The sequence below is a fragment of the Procambarus clarkii genome, chromosome 92 (assembly GCF_040958095.1).
Source record: "Procambarus clarkii isolate CNS0578487 chromosome 92, FALCON_Pclarkii_2.0, whole genome shotgun sequence".
Classification (NCBI taxonomy): domain Eukaryota; kingdom Metazoa; phylum Arthropoda; class Malacostraca; order Decapoda; family Cambaridae; genus Procambarus; species Procambarus clarkii.
In genome coordinates this window covers 7,994,655-8,010,453 of record NC_091241.1, presented here as the reverse complement: position 1 = coordinate 8,010,453, position 15,799 = coordinate 7,994,655, and the positions used below count along the sequence as shown (strand labels likewise).

The 15,799-nt window shown below is 40.4% G+C and overlaps 1 protein-coding gene across 1 annotated transcript in view; it reads right to left on the bottom strand.

Moving 5' to 3' along the window:
- The window catches only part of LOC123775101 (dystroglycan 1), a 61,725-nt gene continuing 45,926 nt past the window's right edge, over positions 1-15,799 (bottom strand). Inside the window, exons 10-14 of the mRNA XM_069319263.1 lie at positions 13,251-13,418; positions 11,877-12,033; positions 6,697-6,818; positions 6,097-6,267; positions 1-4,112 (exon numbers count right to left, since the gene is read on the bottom strand). Coding sequence (XP_069175364.1) covers positions 3,180-4,112; positions 6,097-6,267; positions 6,697-6,818; positions 11,877-12,033; positions 13,251-13,418 — 1,551 coding nt within the window. The 3' untranslated portion in view covers positions 1-3,179. The remainder of the gene's footprint in view (positions 4,113-6,096; positions 6,268-6,696; positions 6,819-11,876; positions 12,034-13,250; positions 13,419-15,799) is intronic.

The window sequence follows — 15,799 nt, the reverse complement described above, 5'->3', positions numbered from 1 at the left end:
TTTAAAAATCTCCATTTATTTCACTTCCAGTCACACAATTGTAACAGTTTGTGCAAGATTTGATATTTGTCACCTGGCATGTTATGACTGGTTTTACCCTGCTGGTGACATTAAATTAATTTACTACAAATTACAAGGCAAAGAAAAACATAAACCTGCATAATGACTTAAATATTTCTGCTGCTCTAAATAACTTAATTATACAGGACAGTCGTACTTTGGCCATTCGTTAAAGTGATGTGCCGCGAGGCCAGCACCCATGGTTTTCACCTGTCTGGCTGGGTATATCACCCATCCTAACATTTACCATTCATCTGTTCTAACCAAAAGAATGTTTAATGCATAACCAACATAAAACCCAAAAGAAAACTTTAATATCAAACCTAACATACATATATGGTATAAATAGTAAAATAGTTTTTGTTCCAAGTTTATACGTAAATAATAAAACTGGACAAAAAATTTTGCTTCCATTTGGCAGGAATTTAACTTTTTTGTATAAAGTGCAAACACAGGGTCACTGACAACGTACACAAACACACGAATAAGCATAGAAAACTACGTGGAATACTAACATCATAAAAAAGCATTAAATGTAACCTTTACAAGGGATGTAAAATATGCAAATTAATTCCTACATTTTAGCTTTTTCTCTCTTTACACAGAATTTATAATTAATATAATTATATTTGTTAGTAAAAATGTATAAATAGAGGTGCAATTAAAGGAGTTCACCGAGAGCTATTCGGAGCTGCTCCCACCTCAAGGTGGACAGTGAGCTGCACCAGAACCAGAAATAAAAGATCAATATTGGCCTTATGCCAGAAACCCTGAGATACCACCAAATGCATCTTCCTCTAGAATGAGGTATCTAGTATAAGGATGAATATCACTTGCTTTTATTTCAACTAGGTGACCTGGGTTAGTCAAATCTTTTTATGAACATCATAATTGTCCATAAAAAAAAAAAAAATAGGAAATTTGCATCAACTAAAGATTTATCATTTGACCTCTCAAAAGAAACTAGCCACATTTCACACAGGATCTCATAGTATCTTCCTAATATTACTAGAAAATGTCTCAAATGACCTTGCCTATAAACATACACATCTTGGATATAAAGCAGTCAAGAACTTCTAATTAAACACAGTAAGAAATATAAAACTCACTATGTTGTAAATTACCTAAAAATGTACAAGGAGGTTTTCATCATATTCAGCATTAGGAAAATGTTAACCATTCACTTATCATCAGTCTAGTATATCATTAAAGCAGTACATGTAACCAGTATCATATTGCATTCAACTAATGCACTGACAAGTTCAACAAGTCATTCATACCTACAAGCCTATTTCTGGCAGTTAGATGGGCACTGGTAAACAATAGGACATTTGGCGAGAGATGAGATCTCACGAAGAAGCTAGTAGTGCTATGGCTGGCTGATATGAACAAAAAAAAAAGATCATACATTTCCTATAACCAAGTAAAGCTATGAATGTTTCAACACGATTCTAGTTTCTCGCAAAGAAAAATCAATGTCTCGGAAGTTATGGGCAAGCTCTCACAAAAGTAGGTGTGGCTGGTGATAGAAAAGATAGAAGATCGTCACAATTTTCTCCCACCAGTTCACTCGTCCAACAAAAATTGTGTGTAGTTATGTACATGTGTTAACACATAACCTAAGTATACAGCGTACCTAATATGAAGCAACATCATACAGTTATTCATTAGTGAAAACGGTATTACAAAAGTTACAAACATTAGTTTTGGTTACAGTATCTGAAGAGCTAAACAGATACACGCTGAGGTTGTCAACAAGCCAATTAGCCATAGTCCAATGATGCATCAGTGATTAACTGTTAAACTTCTGTATTTTCACGCATGTTTTATTTTGTAGTATCGGTGCTATACACAGCACTGATTTTACAAAAATATATGATATATGTTTAATTTGGCCCTGGGTAATCAAGGTATTGGCGCCTGGCAGTCATACATAAATACTATTTATAAGCAAGACAGGCAATCAATATGGCCATTGCCTTGAGAGATCAAGAAAATTAACATTTGACTCACCACCTCAAATTCGTACAAAATAAAAATTAAATACAAATAAAAGGGACATATAGCAGTCAAAATAATGAGGTTTGTTTTAAATCTGATGATGGTAGTAGTTCCATTAAAAATATTTGGCTTTGAGAGAAAACACCTGGAGTACATATATTCTGATGCAGGACACCACATCTAAATACCATTTGATATAAAACTCCAAATGTATGTATAATGACAACATAATAGGTAAAAATACTCTTGACATGCAACACCACAGGTAAGAATCATCTGACATGTGCAACAGCCATATGATACAACCTCGCTAATAAGAATTACTTGACACAAAAGTAAAACTCATCTGACATATGTAAGAATCATCTGGTGCACAACAATCTGACACATCACGCACTGTATTAATATCTCAAACAAGTACCAGTATAACACAATATCAGAAACAGATACTATGTGATACACAAGGCCAGGATTCCTTCTGACATACAGCTCCAGGCAATACCATGTGACAATGCCAGATGATGATACCATGTGATGCAACCATATCCGGTACAACTCTGGGTGATCATACCATGTGACACAAACTTCCTGTCCAAGACAGTTCCCATACACAAAAAAACATTTGTGCCAAGTAAAATGTAACCTCCCACATTTGAGACTAAAGGTTTTGTTGAACTTTGAAATAGCAAACATCAAATTAATATTTAAAAGTACTAATTTTAAATATATTTTTAAACTACTGGTTTTATCAAAATTATTCCAACTTCAAATTTATTATACAGTATTATAGGAACAGTTCGAAGAGAAGGAATTATAGGGAAGTTTTGTTCTATAATTAATTTTCATTTTATAATTTTAGTACTGTATCTATAAATCATGTTACTTTAATACATTTTCCCTTCAGAGGCTTAATAAAATTTGAAAACATTTATTATATTTACTAGATACTCAGTACTAAGATGTTTCCCTACATCTCCCCTCACCTGTTCCTCTGAAGAAACACATCTCACTAACTGAACCAGTGAGCCACTATATAGGCACCATTATTAAAACCAATTCATTTACTTTACGTACTTCTCACACCCACCAGGGATAATTTGACATAACTAAGACTAGTTTTAGGGAGGCACATATGTTGGTGGCTTCCTGTACGTGGGCGGCATGTTGGGGCGGGGGTGGCGTGAGGCCCCATTTGTGGCAGTGAAAGGTGGGGGAGGCTGGTAGGAAGGTGTGTCGTCTCCTACATCACCAGACTGTGGACGGCGACGATCAGAGGTGGGAGGGGTTGAAGAGGCAGCTGGAGATGTCCCTCGCTGGTATTCTGGAGGAGGCAGTGGTGGTTTCTCATCCTTCATTATAACTGGACTCTTGGCTGGATCAGGTCGGTCATCCAGCTCTTCTGCAAAAATGATTGGTATACCTTTGCTGACAAAAGTACGATCATCTGCCATTGTCATTTTCCCATAGCGCCGTCGACGATACAGGCAACACGCAATAATAGCGGCAAGAAGTAACATAGCAGCAATGATAACAGCTGGGATGATGAAGTTAAGAAGATAGTCATTTTCCTCTCCTTGAATACCCTCTTCAACTGGAGGGTGGTGAATATCTTCTTCAATGTGAGTCGGAGTATCTTCACCCAGGCAGATACCTGTAGGCTTTACAGACCCTCCTGTCACCTTGAACTCTGGAGAGAAGGCATCAATAAACTCCTGTAATAATTGGCCATTATCATCAACCATTATTTTCCTTAGATTTTTAATATCTTCATTAGGGCATGGATCTGTTGGCAGTGATCCATTGTGCCACGTCAGAATCACAGAGCCTTTACGGAAGCTGTCAACAATGATATGCCCTGCATCACTATCACCAAACACTTCTCTTATTCGCTTAATCAAGCGAGCTTTCTGATGAGCATCACTCATAAACTGCTGATAGTTTGTGTCGATCTTCATGGAAAATTCAACTGGGGGCAGCTTCCTGGATAGTCTTGGTAAAACATTGACAAACAGAGCATCATTGACTTTCTCTCCACCATCGTCTACACACTCCTGTTGATATAATTATCTCTCATTAGAGTGGAATAGAAGGCAGAACACAAGGGATTAAAAATAATGGCAATGGTATAATACAGAACACCTCATAACACCTTCAACTATCCAGAGGGAACTACATTTCTCACACTATTTTCATGAAAGAACTTCCATTGGTTTGACAGCTGTGACTGTCGGGATTGGCAGATGGGAAGGGAACTATCAGGAGAAAGCATCAAGCCATTACGACTATATAGCACTTGGAAGGGGTCAGGATAAGGATTTGGGATGGGACGGGGTAAAGGAATGGTGCCCAACCACTTGGACGATCGGGGATTGAATGCCGACCTGCATGTACCGTCCAGCCCAAGTGGTTGGACATGCACTAGTTAGGGAGTCATCCAATGCTTGTACAGAGAAATAAGTGTGTAATGGTAAAATAAAACATGGAAGAATAAACACAATACCTGTATTCCAGAAAATTAATGAATTATAAACACAATACCTGTATTCCAGAAAATTAATGAATTTATGGAGTTTTTTGCACGAGGCCAGACAGAGATTGACGAGTCAATGTAAAAAAACAATGGGATCAGAGAAATGTACCCGAGCATAAATTGTACCAAAGAAATGTACCAAAGCACCCGGCAGCTGAGTGTGGCGGGGATTGCCACAAATACATATTTACAAAAGCTCAATGTCTTTGAATGGTTTTATATCTAGTTTTTCCAGTAATATTATTCAATAGTTTGTAATTTGATGACTTTATTGTTATATATGTGGAACATTGCTATATTCAAAAATATGGTGCTCATATCTGGGGACACACACACATTATATTCTTAAATCAGTCTTTTTTTTTTATGTAATTAAGTTCTTGAAAATTTATGTAGTCTAATCTCTGGTTATCCTACTTTCTGTCCAGATACGGCAAAGTTTGTCAGAAAATTATCCGTACACGATTTTGGCTGGATAACCTAAATAATCAGTTCATGGGGCTTCTGATAACTGAGCTCATGCAGTACTAATGTATCACCTATTAAGTACAAATACTACCTTAATGCTCTCTATCTTCTGTTCACTTGTAGTATGTGTTTATTAATACAGTATACTGAACATACGTTAATACTTGTTTTTTTACCTTCAAAGAACAGCTATATGTAGAATGTTGGGTAAAAATTTCCACACGTCTAGTATTTGTGACATTTATGAATATCAAAATGGCACAACCAAAGATAAAGAAATACCAAAAAGTTAATTAAATATGAGAAAGAAAAGGTTGGACCATCATTCATTTTGAATTCCAAGATGTCATCAACACTTTTGAAATTACCCAGAACTTTTAAATAATCTGCCAATTAAATTAACTACCACAACTACCTAAAAAATCCTTATATTTTCTATTTGTATCTACCACGAGTAATAACCCAGTCATAGAAGCTTCCCAATGATTCATAACCAACTACAATATCTACCAAACATACGGGCTATTCATGCCCGTGCTATCTCTTGGGCGGCTTAATCTTAATCAATCAATCTACCAAACAATGCCTACCTAATGACTGTAACCAATCCTAATGCCTATCTAATGACTGTAACCAATCCTAATGCCTACCTAATGATTCACAACACCCACCTAACCAAAATTTTTCATGGCTGAAATATTCCTTTGTAATATTTCCAAAATGCTGAACAATATGTAATGACCAAGGTATAGGAAAATTAATAGGCCACAATACTCATTCCTTAATTTTTGCTGTAAATACCTCTTATAGTATTGGTGAGGAGCTTTTTGTCAGGTCTCAAATTCACATGAATCACCAAAGTTGAGATATGGGCAAACCACAGGTAATTATGAACTTGACATCCACAATAACACTGTCAATGTGAGTAATCATCAAAATCCCTAATGTTATTGACCAAAAATTACATATAAATGGCAGCAATATTCCAACAAGGCATCATGTATCCACAAGAAAAGTGCTACAGTGCAAAACCTTACCAGAATGTACTCTGTTTTGCCAGTGTCACCAGCTAAAGGGATACCAAAAAATTCTTGGTTGGCAGCGTCAAACTGAAGCCAGGAGTCAAGGGGAGGTGGAGACAGATTCGATGTCAGTAAGCGCATTGTCAAACGACGTGAGTCTCCATCTTCAAGATCATAGCATGTATCCTGGAAGATGTATGTTTTACAATAAATACTCTCAAAAGTAAATCTTCAAATAATTGCTGTAAAACAAATAGCAACAAAAGCAAGAAAACATTTTTATTATTAATTGTTACTTCAATTATCTTTACTCTTTAGTATGTGTACTAAAGAGTACGTGTGTACTTTTGTAGTGACAAAATTTAAAAATTACTCAGTTTGGCCATATGGAAGTCTGAGAAAAGGGGATTTACCCCATGATGTCACAGAAACGAAAAATTAATTACTGTATTAATGCATTTTTCTTATAAAATTATAAACAAAGGAGAAATTACAGCAAAATGCTCTTAAAGTTAAATTATTCATATAAACAACTTGTATAGTATTATAGAAATTAAATAATATAGAACCAAAGGGGCAAATACACCAAAATAAAAAAAGATTAGAGTTACATACAATTGGAACCTGGAAGCGGAACAGGGATCCCTGGGTGGCATTAAGGAAGTCTATTTGGTTGCGTATGATTGGTGGCTCGTTGACATACTTCGTACCCTTTCCTACAGTCTCTTCTGTCTCTTCTATAACAAAAAGAACAAAGTAGTAAATTAAAAAAAAAGTCTCACTACGCTATATATATTCAGTATATACAGGATGTTCCAAAAGTCTGGCCCTATAGGCCAAATTTCCATGCTTGGAAATGTTCAAAAATCTTGCACTGAACGTGTTCAAAAATGTATGAAAATTAATGGATGTAATTATGAACATGCATTGTAACTGATAATATAATTTATGAATTATCAGTTAAACAAAATATCCTAATGGTTTTCTTTTATACTTTGCCTATGAGGCCAGACTTTTTGGACATCCTGTATATATGCAGGTCTGGTTAGACCTGCTCCACCCAGGTCAGGCAACTCTGACAGCAGGTCAGGCGCCCCTGACCTGCTGGGTGGACAGCATTTCAGATTCGTAGTCCTGAGGTTCCGGGTTCGATCCGCAGTGGAGGCAGAGATAAATGGGGAAAATGTTTCTTTCACTCTGATGCTCCTGTTACCTAGCAGTAAATAGGTACCTGGGAGTTGGACAGCTGTTACGGGCTGCTTCCCAGGGTGTACTCACCTATTTGTACTCACCTATTGTACTCACCATTGGCCACGGGAATGCTAAGCCCCGAAATCATCTCACGATAACCTCAAGATAAGGTATACGTATATATAATAATTCTTTCATTGGATGTAAAAAAAACACCCTTCTGAGCATCTCAAAATTATTAATGATGGTAACAGGGTTCATTTCATGTAGATTCAATCTCATGTTGCCCTCCAAATGTGTGAGAGAGCTGATGAATTAGCCAAAAAAATCTGCCTTCAATTAAGTAGTTGATGATAACCTTGGATTGCCTATAAGGAGTGTTAGTACAGTAATATACCAAAAACTTCAACAAAATAGTAATTTCATCTATCATCATACTATTGTGCAAGAAGAGCCACACACCTGTGGATCATCCAGTAAAATCAGGAAGACTCCTAGATGTTACTACTCCTAGGCTTGGACTGCTATAAGCATCTCTGGGAATTTGAATTACCTGCTGATGTAGACCTGACCTGATTTAGTAAACTGTCTCAGCAAAGCTCTATGCACACCCGCCATCACATGGTGATGGAGGGTAAAACGATGTGAATTTAGAGACAATGCTATATATAACAAATATTCAAGAAATGCATAAATATTTCATTCAAAATGATCTACGAGAAAATTTTAAGACAAATATCCCCAGTTTTCAAACTACTGTATGTAGTAAATGTCGGTGATTGTAACATTTCCATCACTATTTATTGGATGGTGAATAGGGGGCCTGGCCTTATCGTGATGAATAAAGGGGCCTGACAGCTGAACGGACAGTGCTCAGGATTCGAAGTCCTAAGGTTCCAGGTTCAATCCCCGGTGGAGGCAGAAACAAATGGGCATATTCTTTCATCTTGATGCACCTGTTCACCTAGCAGTAAATAGGTACCTGGGAGTTAGACAGCTGTTACGGGCTGCTTCATGGGGAATGTGTAACAAAAAGGAGGCCTGGTTGAGAACCAGGCCACGGGGTTGCTAAGTCCAGAAATCATCTCAAGATAACCTCAAGAAGATGATCGTGGTGGTGGTGGTAAGGAAGGGGTGCATGATAAACATATCCATTATGAAACTAGCTCACCACATAAGTAAGTTTGCTTAGCTTAGAGACTGTACTTGTTGTTAGTCTTGAACCCATTGTTGATACAACAATATACATTAAACTTTATAACTAGCTTATCAAGACTGCAAATTGCTTACCTAAATGAATTTATGGGTTCAGCCCTAAGCCAATTATGTGCCTTTAAGCTTCTCCACTACTAACTGCAAAATAGGCACGGGGTGCATAATAAACTAAACTAAAAAAGTCATTATTTCCTAAGGTACGATCCTCCAGAGCCCACAGGACAGGTCCGTGACCTAAATATTGCTGTTAGGTTATAATGGTTCCATGGGCAGCACTGGAGAATATTCAAACCAACTCGGCATGAAAAACACAAGGTATCTGTATATATATATATAAAAAAACTAACTTAATTTTGATCAGTTGCAAACAATTTAGTATAAAAATTATTTACATTTGAGCATTATTGAATCCAAACAAGTGAAATTATCACATTTTCTCAAACTAGTAAGAGAGTAAGGGAGGCAGTGGCAGGCAGGCAGGCAGTGGCTGTCGAGCCATTTATACTGAATACAATTTGTTTGGACTCTCCAGAAATTTGTTAGAGCGAGGATGCACTCTATATCAATACAAAATAGAACTCTAACCAATGGATATACATTAGAGATGTTAAAATTCTGGAAGGACTAGTTTTAAATACTAGGTTTTGAATAGGGTTATAGATTTATGAAACAAATTATTAGGTAACATACCGATAATAAAAATCAGCTTTGAATGTAATGAAACACCATTTTCTGGGTGAGTCCCGGAGGCTCACCAGAGCTATCCAGGCTGATAAGGATATGTATAGCTCTCTGTCATCAGTCAATGTGCATGGAGTTCTCGCCTACCAGGGACCATGGCCAGAACCTGGCCCCCACAGAGAGGCACGAGGAGCAATGGCCTATAGAAACCCCCATGTGGTTGGGAGCATTCTGTGTCTGCCATTGACCGGTTGACCGGGTCTGGCACCCAGAAAGGTAGGCACTGCAAAACAAACCCCTATTCTGGTGAAAATATTGCTACCCGAGGCCGAACGAGTGGAGAAAACTCGCCAAACAAAAAGTAGCAAACGAACATGACGTCATCACGTTGCCGCGCTGTTTGAGCAACTCTCCTTCCCCAGGAGTGGGAAAGGGGAGCCCAGACCCTTGTGCCGGCAATCCAACCGGCAGTTCTTAGGCTGGATATCAAAAACACGCGAAAAACACCACCAACCGGAGGGAGGGATGCCGGGGAGCCTCCGGGACTCACCCAGAAAATGGCATTTCATTACATTCAACGCTGGTTTTCTAGGGGGGAAGCCCAGTCGGCTCCCTGAAACTAACTACCCAAAGACTAGGAAAAACGGGGACTTACAAGGGAGGCGGTCAGTCCTCACTCCTCAACATGAAGTTAAGACAACTGGCTGCAACCACCGACCCAATGCAATGCAGGCCCTACCAGGTTCAGGGACATTGACAAGGTAGTGAGTGGCCAGAACCCTGTTCGACCTCCAAAAACCCCGTGCCCGAATGTCAGCCCAAGACATGTTGCCAAAGATGGCAGACAAAGTAGCAAACTTAAAAACATCATGGGCACAAGGACAGACCGCAGGCTGGCTTGACTTAATAATCCTGCAGACGACCTTGGAGACCCAAGCCCAAGAACAGGAAAAGAGGGAAACCGGGTCAACCAAAGCGCATCCCCGGTCACCGAAGTCATGGCATGCAAATAACAGTGGAGAGCCACAACCGGACACAACACATGATGCACCCCCAGCCTGACCAACCAAGCATCAACAACCCAAGGACCCCCCCAGAAAGCAGCATTCTCATTCTTTGCCAGAAAAGCAGGAGAAGGCTGCAACCGAACAAACCTACAACCAGGACCAAAGGAGCAGAAACCCCTGCGCCGGAGGAGAGCATGAAGCTCCCGGAGTCCAATGCCAACAGGAAAAGAGCCTTAGAAAAACAATCCCGAACCAAAGGGGCCACTGCAAACCAAGAAGAGGAGAGAAAAGAGAGCACTCGGTCTAAAGACCAGGACGGCTCAGGAGGCGCACGAGCAGGCCGAGGTGAAACAACGCATGATACAGCTTGCGGAACGAGGTTGAAGTAACATCAATATCGAATGCAAGCTGGAGCAGCTCCGCCAGCACCACACGATACGAGGCAACAGTATTTGGTATAGATGACAGTCCTGGAACAACCACGAAAGGAAGAACAAGACAACCCTATCAGGGATCGAAGTACACCCACAGTGTACTTCGGAATACTTCGGAATAAGTACACCTACGGTGAATAGGAAAAACGGGAAGGACAGCCAGGAAACTTCATACTGCCGCCGAGAAACGAAGCACGCAGGTGGGAGACCAACAACGAAGCCACCTGCACCCCATACAAGTGATACTCTTGTCAGAATCTCCAGATGTGAAGACTCGAGGAGAAGAACAAACCAGCCTTGTACCGAGCAGGACCGATCTGCTGAAAGAGACAGAGCCGTGGGAAGACCCTCTGGTTCGGACACCGTGCAAGCAGCACCTGAAACCAAGGCTGGGCAGGCCACCAAGGAGCCAGAAAGACAACTCTTCTCTGGTAAGTCTCCAAGTGAGCCAGGACCTGGAGCAACAGTTGAATCGGGGAAAAGAGGGACAGGTAATCCCACCTCGCTCAGTCCTGCCTGAAGGCGCCGACCCTGATGGCCTCGCAGTCAGGAAAGGGCGCCATGTATACCGGGAGACTCCTCGACCATGCCAATGTGAAGAGATCTATTTCCGGAGGCCCAAACATCTGGCAGAGCCAACTGAACTCAAAACTGGAGCCAGAGGCACCTGACCTGCCAGTATCACATCAGCCAAGAACTGCCAGTTGGATTGCCGGCACGAGGGTCTGGGGCTTCCCCTTCCCCCGTGCAGGCGATGAGTCACAGTAACGTGGCTAAAGTACGTTGACCAGACCACACACTAGAAGGTGAAGGGACGACAACGTTTTGGTCCGTCCTGGACCATTCTCAAGTCGATTGTGCAGCCCCTTTCCCCTCCCGGGAAGGGGGGGCTGTGCAGACAGCAGCACAACAACCTAATGACTTCATGCTCATTTGCTACTTTTCGTTTGGGGAGTTTTGTCCACTCATTTGGCTTTAGGTAGCAATATTTTCACCAGAATAAGGGTATGTTTTGGAATGCCTACCTTTCTGGGTGCCAGACTCGGTCAATGGCAGACATAGAATGGTCTCTACCACATGGGGGTTTTCTATAGGCTATTGCTCCTCGTGCCTCTCTGAGGGGCACCAGATTCTGGCCGTGGTCTCAGATAGGCAAGAACTCCATGCACATTGACTGATGCCAGAAAGTTATACATATCCATATCAGCCTGGATAGCTCTGGGGGAGCCGATGGGGCTCCCCCCAGAAAAAATAATAATGGACTGACCTGGCTGAACAGGAGGCTTGGGAACCCCTATACTGGCCCCTCCATGGCGTTCACAAGGTCCCAGGTAGTGAAGGTGGACACGCTTGAGGTGGAATTCAGGCTGGAATGCTTCCCTAATCTCCTTTGTCATTTCATGGTCTTCTCCACTTACAACAACCTAGATGAAACATGGATGATAGTTAATACTAATAGAGATAAATCTCATCTCATAAAAAAACAGCAATGAATGTAATGAAGTGCCTCTTTCTGAAAGAGCTACAGTGACTCCCTGAAGCTATCTTGCTAAGATTGCTCCTAGCTACTAGGTCACAACGGTCACAGCAATTCTGTTTGGCCTACCAGGGATCAGAGTCCCTGGTAGGTTTAAGGTTTGAACCTTACAACTGGCTTTCTTGGGACCCATGGTAAGTTATATAATAACAAAATTTATGTTCAAGTAGCCAAAAATCAGAAAAAAAAACTAAATCTTTGCAAAGAATTTAGGTGTGATAGTCACTAGGCGGGAGGCACTGGTAAACTGAGGCGCAATCGCCGTGCCAGCACCCGCTAGGTCGGCCCATACGCGCATCAACAAACTCGTTTCCCGAGGCAAAGTTCGTAACCTGATTCAAATTTTCTAAAGAAATTGGGCTCATAACCCGAATAGTTCATAAAGAGGGGCATTCGTAAGCCGAGGTGTCACTGTATCTGGAACTTTTCCTCATTAATCATTATTTTCTGTGACCCACTGAAAGACTTAACATCAGATGTTTGCTGTGTCCTCTATTGTCTACTCTCATAAAAATCCTAATGTCATTTGCAAAGTACTCTGTGAGGAGGAGAAAAAGTACTAGAGCAAGCACGGTACCGAAGGAAAGGGTACTGTGAGCTTGCGTGAGCTTGTATCTTGAGCTTTGCATGGTGGATGATCCAGATTTTACTTTGTTTGACTATTACACTCTGGGTTCTGTTCATAAGGAAGTTAAAGATCCATCTCCCTACTTTGCCAGTAATTCCTTTTGACTAAAAAAAAAAAAAAAAATCTGCCTACATTACTAATCCAATAATCCTATAATCAAAGTTTTTTTTAAAGATCATGAAATAATAAAATTATTTTGGGAGGACCCAAGATCATATATTTTCCCAATCTTTCTTTATATATTTTAATACTGAGAGGATGTTAGCAACAAAACTTTCCTTCCTTTTTAAGACTACAGTACTCATAGCCCAGTCGATAGAGCTCCGGCCTCACATGTGTGGGGTCCAGAGTTCAAGACTTATACAGTCCAGGTGAATGGAATGTTTGCAATACTTCAGGAAAGGTGGCACCTTAAATATTTCAATTAATAATCAACATTTGTGATCTATGAGAAAATATGCTTGAAAACAACTAACCTCGGCCAATAACTCCAGTTCATCAGTTGGGCAGCCAGTAGACCTCGGGTCAGCCAATGACGTGTTGGTCCATGTAAGCCTAATGGGATTTTGAGAAATGGACCGCACATTGATATTGTCCGTTGTTGGGTCGTTGTAGGTTTGTGCAATCTTCTCAACAGCCTTCACCTGTAGACAGAAGTACAAGTTATTAATAACGAGAAATCCAAATTATAATTAAATATTAGTAACACATTGGTTGACCGAGTCTTCAGGTACGCTGATTTATTCCTTTAAAACTTGTTAAGATCTGTGTGAAAAGCTTTTTAATACAATATCACAGACTGAAAAATCAAGATATTCAGCTAAAATAAAATAGCTATGTAGAGCGCAAAAAGACACAACTTTACTCGCAGAACAATGAAGATGAGGAGTGAAACAAGGAGACTTGAAGGGCACTTCAAGAGGATGACAGTTTCAGGAATCAGCAAGATAAATAGACTTCAGAATACTGTAGACACGACAACAACAGCAACATATGCATAGAGAGCAAACATTAGATAGAGACATGTTCTAAAATGTGCAGCAGTGGCCTTGAATTTTCTTCTTGTGAAGTACAAAAAATTTAAGTTCAGACTTGCAACAAGGATGGTTCCAGAAATAAGAGAAAGTTATAAAGACAAGTCAAGGTGGACAACATAACTTTAAAAGAAAAAATGCATCAGAGAAGAAAATACTACCCTATAGAATATTGGGCATAACAAAGTGGACATGAATAACCTTTTCAGATGAGGAACAAAAGGCCAGGTAGGCATAACTGGTGGCTAGAGGTACAAAACCTATGCTAGCAATAGGTATGCTAAAAGACAATTCTTAAGGTCCCAAAGCTTCTCAACACTCTCTCTCTAAACATAAGGGGCATAACTAGCCAATCTCTTCCAGTGTTTAAAAGGGATCTTGATAAACACCTCCAAAGGGTACTTGCTATACAGTACTGGGCTGTGATTCATACATTAGACTGCAAGCAGCTGCATCTAATAACCTGGTTGACCAGACCTCCAACCAGGAGGCCTAGTCTGACACACTGATCCTTGGAACCATATTAAGGTAATCCCATTATTCAGAACCCCCCTTTTACATTTTCTTGGGTTAACAGGAAAGCCAAAATTCTAGTTCTCCACCCACATTTACTGGAGCATGCCCACTGAATGGGGAGTCCACCACCCTTAGCTAGGAAGTAATACCATGTTTATTGATGCAAACATCCATAAATACCATGAAAAAAGTTGTACAGTATTTCACTGCAAGAGAGGTAGATTATGTCATGAAAATGATTGAAGTGGCATCCACCAGCCCTCACTCATTGCTGCATGTTTACACATCTCTGGTCATTTTAACACTTTAATATTCCGACCCGTTGGCACATTCCTGACTGTAAATTCCGGGCATCTTGGGATCATCTGAAGTGATTTTCAGGAATTTCAAATAAGTGATGCGAAATTAGCATCATCAGAATGCAAAGTGTTAATGGTTTCCGTAGGGCAGTGGTCAATGTCCTCAACTCGTGAAAAAAAATCCCAAGTTCAATCACTAGACAATTCAGAGACAGTTGGATACATTTCCTCTCACCTGATGCATCTGTTCATCTAGCAGTAAATAAACGTTCACGAGATGGGCAACTATTGTGGGTTGCATCTCGGGAAAGATCAGTAGTTGGCCTGAGAGGGGGAGGGGGGGGGGGTCCCCCTATGATAAGCCTAACAAGTTTTGTGTCCATAGGAAGCCTTATGGTGAACATTAAAGTTGATAGAAACAGAATGCCTTTAACAATCCATCTGCACAATTTTATAACAAATAAAGTAAGAAATATCATAAATACACAGTTTTCTAATGCCAGAAACATACTGTATTTGCATTATTAATAAGTGAGGGAGCATGATGGTCCCTGCTGTTTCAATTGCTTCAAAATAATATCTGCTAGGTAATCTATCATTTTCTGAGCCAAATAAACCTATCCACAATCTAACTTGAGGTTATCTTGAGATGATTACGGGGATTTTTAGTGTCCCCGCGGCCCAGTCCTCGACCAGGCCTCCACCCCCAGGAAGCAGCCCGTGACAGCTGACTAACACCCAGATACCTATTTTACTGCTAGGTAACAGGGGCATAGGGTGAAAGAAACTCTGCCCATTGTTTCTCGCCGGCGCCTGGGATCGAACCCAGGACCACAGGATCACAAGTCCAGCGTGCTGTCCGCTCGGCCGACCGGCTCCTGTGAAAGAGAAGCGTTTTTCTCTTTCACAAAAGTGAAAGAGAAAAACATATATTGTTAAGAAAGGCAAAAATCGATAAAAAGAACAAGTTTGGCAGTGTTGGAACTGAAGAGATGTCTGAAGCTCCCTCACAGCCAGCCTTACACTGCCCCAATATCAATTATTTAGAATTTCAGTTACGCTGACCCCAGAGGTACCAGGACCTGACAGCCGAGTGGAGAGCGCTTCGGATTTGCAGTCCTGAGGTTCTGGGTTCGATCCCCGGTGAAGGTGGAAACAAATAGGCAGAGTTTCTTT